This window comes from Mus pahari, chromosome 17, assembly GCF_900095145.1.
Source record: "Mus pahari chromosome 17, PAHARI_EIJ_v1.1, whole genome shotgun sequence".
Classification (NCBI taxonomy): Eukaryota; Metazoa; Chordata; class Mammalia; order Rodentia; family Muridae; genus Mus; species Mus pahari.
In genome coordinates this window covers 65658661-65663577 of record NC_034606.1, presented here as the reverse complement: position 1 = coordinate 65663577, position 4917 = coordinate 65658661, and the positions used below count along the sequence as shown (strand labels likewise).

The 4917-nt window shown below is 53.3% G+C and overlaps 1 protein-coding gene across 2 annotated transcripts in view; it reads right to left on the bottom strand.

The window, feature by feature from the left end:
• Positions 1-2680: 2680 nt before the first annotated feature.
• Positions 2681-4917, bottom strand: part of Acvrl1 (activin A receptor like type 1) — a 14673-nt gene continuing 12436 nt past the window's right edge. The window contains exon 10 of one of the 2 annotated variants that reach the window (XM_021216447.1): positions 2681-2978. In XM_021216447.1, the coding sequence (XP_021072106.1) occupies positions 2844-2978 (135 nt within the window). In that variant the 3' untranslated portion in view covers positions 2681-2843. The remainder of the gene's footprint in view (positions 2979-4917) is intronic. The other variant, XM_021216446.1, reaches the window with a different exon arrangement.

The following is a 4917-nucleotide window of genomic DNA, read 5'->3' as shown; positions in this document are numbered from 1 at the left end:
CCGCTGTCCCTTTCCTGGTCCTCAACCACACTGTGGTCATTTGGGTGCCAGGCCTGCCAGGCCGTGTGGACTCTGGGGGAAGGAAAGGTGAGAGAATGGGAATGCTATTAGTGTCCCCATCCTCTGAGGGCTCCCTTCAGAGCCCTCAGGAAAGGTCTTGTCTGTTGTGTGTGCCAGGGAGAAGGTCCATGACCCCAGTGCAGAAGGCTGTAGATTTGCGCCACCTTGGAGGCATGGTGAGCAGACCAAATTGTCAACCGCAGAAGAAACTGGGGCACCCTCCCTGTTTTCCTAAGAGAGGTCCAACACCCTCTTCTTAGAAAGCTTGTATTTCTGGGCTGGATTGAACCAAAAGACTCCTCCCAGCTTCCTTCAGTATGCATCTCCTGTTCTCTATTTTACCCCTCCAGTGGCACGTTGCTCAGTTTCTGGGGTGGGGCGTAAGGGGGCATGAGGTGTTCTCTGAGATTTCCAGGTAAGGGGAGCTTTTTATTCTGGGGGTGTGGACTAATTGCAGACAAGGGGTGAGGAGCACCTAGGGAGGGAATTAAGAAGGAGCTGAACAGGGAGGGGCGGAGCCGCCTCTGAATAAGGAAGCAAAAAGCTCCTTTGCTAGGTGTGGCTTCCAGGCACAGTCCCTACAGCTGAACGCCTGCACGCAAGCACGCACGCACGCAGCGGTGGGGACGGACGGGAAGGAGGGCCCGGGCCTTCTGGGAGGAGCCAGCCCGCAATGGGAAGGGAGCAGGGCAGCCGTGGGCAGCGCGTTGGCCAGCAGAGGGCGACGTGGCTGTCATGGAGCAGGTGGCTGTCTATCCCGGGTGGGATCAGAAGTTTGAGCCTCAGCGCGGTTCTAGGTAGGGGGGAGGGGCATTCTAGAGCAAGCTTGTGCCAGGGAAATTTGGTGGTGTGTATTTTGGGATTCTCTACTTCCCGCCCCCCCCCCCCGGTTCTCTCTGGACCCCTGCGGGGGTACTAGCCTGGAAGGCAGCCGAAACTCAGGGGGTCAAGCATGGTTTATTGAGGACCCACTACATGCCTGTCACAGGCCAAGTGCTTCCACAAACCGTGTGGTTTCACTTGCCCACCTGCACTCGGAAGCATTTGGAGATCGTTGTCTCTAGAGGGACACTCTCTCCTTGCCTGTCACTTTTCCAGTCGTTCAACCCCCCCCCCCACCTCCACTTAGGATTTCCTGGCCTTGGAGGAGCTACTGTCTTCCGGTTCTGGCTGTGGAGTCTGAGGATGAATTTGTTCCCAAGTTCAGTAGAAATAAAATCCTTCAGGCAAGAAAGTGATTCCCTGGCTCCACTGACCGGAGAACCTTCAGACTTTGCCCCACTGGTTTGGGGAAAGTCAGTCTACTTTCTGTTTTTGCCTCGTTTCACTTCCCGGTTCTCCTTGGTCCTTGCACATTGCTTGAGAGGGAACAGTGCTGGAGAGCTGGGAGGTCACACCGGAGGAACTCAAGCGGTCGGGGCCTGTGTGGTGCACGATGAACGGTCGCCGTTTCTCCCTTCAGTGGCCGATAGTTTCTAGGCCAGGTCTTCCCAAGATGGAGGCTGACCTTGTCTCTTGCCTGAGCCCTACTTTACCCTCCTTAAGCCTTGCCTACAGTCCGCTTCTCTTCAGTCCATCAACCCAGGCTTCAGTTTCACTTGTTCAGAATGTGGGTGTACCCTTCACATTTCTAAATACCAGACTCTCAGTGTTTTTCTAGACTAAGTTCTCCCAAGGCTCACTTTCTGGGGCCTGGCCCAGGGTGTGGGCTTTGGCCAGAGAGTCACAGACAGGAGGGAGCAGAACCCTGGTTGCTGGAGGCTTCTTGACAGGGGCCAAATTTCTTTCAGTCTTGGAGACCCCAAAGGAAGCCACCCTTGAGCCCTGGGCTGAAGGCCAAGCCACAGAGGGAGTCAGAAGTTCCTATGCTGCCTGGGTCCCAAGGTGGCTGCTAGCATAACTTAATGCAAGAACTGGAGCCTGGAGACTAGCCTAGGGGGCACATTAGGCCATCCTGGACCCTGACCGTTATTACAAACCCCAGCTTGACTCAAGCCATAGGGGACAGGGAATAATAGACTAGACTCAGCTTTCACACAACCTGAGCTTCAAAGAAAATCAGGGTCTGAGACACCTCAAAGGACATAGAGGCAAAACCTAAGACAGTAAGACGGCGGAAGACCTCTCCTGTCGAACGAACGGAGCAACGCTGGGTCGGTCGCTTCCACAAGATTGACCTTCTCCTCAGAGAACCCTTGGGTTTTAATGACCTAATGAGTCAGCTGAGATGGTAAGGGGACAGAAGGTAGAAGGGCCAGATACCGCCTCTCCCAAGAGTCTAGCCAGGGGGTCTAATCAGGACAACTGAAGGGCATCATAGAAGCAAATAAACCCCACAGAGAGAGACACCGAGGCTGCCGAGTATCTCTGGCTGAGCTCCAGCTGATGGAATGTCTGCTGAAGCTGGGCAGGGCCCTGTGCCATCCTGGCAGCTCTGACGGTTCAGTAAGGTTGACCAAGGGTAGGGGAGAGTGAAAGCCTAGGATCCGGGCCTGGGATTCCCTCACTTGGCCACCCTGCCCTGGGAGTGGTAGTGGGTGTACCCTGCTGGCCTTGGTGATGGGGAACCCAGCCAGGCGTCAGAGAGCCGGCCACTTTGAGCAGGCCAGACAGAGGGAGATCGAATTTCAGCCCAGCTGTATTTTTGGCTGGATGGGCTGGGGGCCAAGCTGAGCAGGCACACACAGGGCAGCGAGCACACTCTCTCCACTCCCTCTACCCAGACAGGCTATGTCTTCTACCCCAGCACACACTTTAGGCAGAGAAAGTCCGGTGGCCCTGGGCTAGTGAATCACTTTGGGCTTCTCTGGATTGTGACTGAGTTTCTGTAATGTCTTCTTTATGCGCAGTGCGGTGAGGCGAGCAGAGGGGTTGGGGTACCAGCACTCTCGCATCATCTGGGCCAGCCCGGAGAGGACCTGGGGAGTCGGGAGAGAGGCAGAGAGGAAAAAAGAGGTACATGGGTCAGGAAGATGGGAAGGAGGCACAGCGGGAAGGGGCAACGGCTCAGTATTGGGAGACATAGCAGGAGAAGGGACAGGGACAGCATGTATTGGACAGGAGGAAGAACACAAGGTGAGAGAGAGAGAGAGAGAGAGAAATGGAGCCAGGTGGTGCACACCTTTAATCCCAGCACTTAGGAGGCAGAGTTAGGAGGATCTCTGAGTTCCAGGCCATCCAGGACTAGAGTGAGAGACAGGACAGCCAGGGTGAGATAGATCCTGTCTTGAAAAACCAAGTGGGGGGGGACAGGAGGAGAAAGGAGGAGGTGAGAGTGAGGGAGGGAGAAGTGGAAGAAGGTGGCAAAACAAGCAGGAGAGAGCATGGGAGGATGTGGAGGTCTTTGAGAGCCCACAGACACCCCACTGCACAGCCTCTGGTGAGCACCTGTCCCCCACCCCGCCCCCACGACAGGATCCGCTCTGAGGGGTTTTCCTGTAAGTCTGTGTTGCCTCTTGCAGCCTGAGACCTAGTGCACAGGGTACCGAATCCCTTCCCCTCCACCAGCCATGACTGAGAGTGAGGCAACGGTGGGCATCGCCCCAAAAGTGCCTGTCTCCCAGAAGGAGCCCATCACGGGAAGCGCAGCGGCCCCTGAACATGGCAGCCTGCCTCCTCTGGTTCCTAAGAGTGAGTATACATCTGTGCACTGGAAGGTATCTATGTGGTCTCTTACGGATACACATATACGTTTATTATCTTTCAGTACAAATATGAGTCTTAGTGTAAGTTGGGCACCAAAGTAGCTGGTAGGAATATTAGAATGAGAAGTGGGAGGTGCTTCTTGGAAAGAAGGAGGGGCTGAGCGAGAGAAGGGGGGCTGAGCCAGAGAAGGGGGGGCTGAGCGGGAGAAGGAGGGGCTGAGCGGGAGAAGGAGGCGCTGAGTGGGAGGGGAGAGGATGAGAGATATAATGAGGGGCATATGGCCAAAATACATTATGTTTGTATGAAATCGAAAGAAGAAATAATTTGTTGTTTGTTTACTTGCTTTTGTTTGTTTGGGGTGTTAAGACAGGGTTTCTCTGTGTAGCTCTGGCTGTCCTAGAACTCACTCTATAGAACAGGCTGTCTTTGAACTCAGAAATCCACCTGCCTCTGCCTCCCGGTGCTAAGATTAAAGGCGTGTACCAACATGCCTGGCGAAGAAATATTTTTTTTTTTAAAAAAAGGAGTGAGCTGGACATGATGCAAAAACCTTTAATCCCAGTTCTCAGGAGGCAGAGGCAGATAGGTGGATCTCCTTGAGTTTGAAGTCAGCTTGGTCTAGATAGCAAGTTCCAGGCCAGCCAGCACTGCATAGTAAGACTCCTGTCTCAAAACAACAACAACAACAACAAAAAACAACCCACAGGCTCACAGGTTTTGTCTTCATGGTGTCATGAGTCTGCTTACATGTGTATACATGTCTGAGACTGAGTATGTGTGTATGTGTGTGTATTTATATACACATATATGTATATGTATGTATTTCTTTTAGTGCGGAATGTCTTGAGAAAAAAAAATCCAAATCATCATCATCATCAACAACAACAACAACTACAACTGGATAGAAGAAAGCAGATGAGGTGAAAGTGTCTAAAATCATATTGACTGGAAGGACGGTCCAAGAAGGATGAAGAATTTACAAGTCAGGTGTGTGGAAGGGAATACCCAGAACAACCCACGATCTATCCAAGAATCCAAGAGGTTGTAGAGCCAAGAACTCAGAAATTCCAGCTGAGAATCAATCTCCACCCTCCACCCATGCCAGCCCAGTTCTGCTCCAGCCCCAGTCCCAGCCCAGCCCAGCCCCAGCCCCAGCCCCAGCCCCAGCCCCAGCCCCAGCCTCAGCCCCAGCTCCGGGTAAAGAACTCTTTA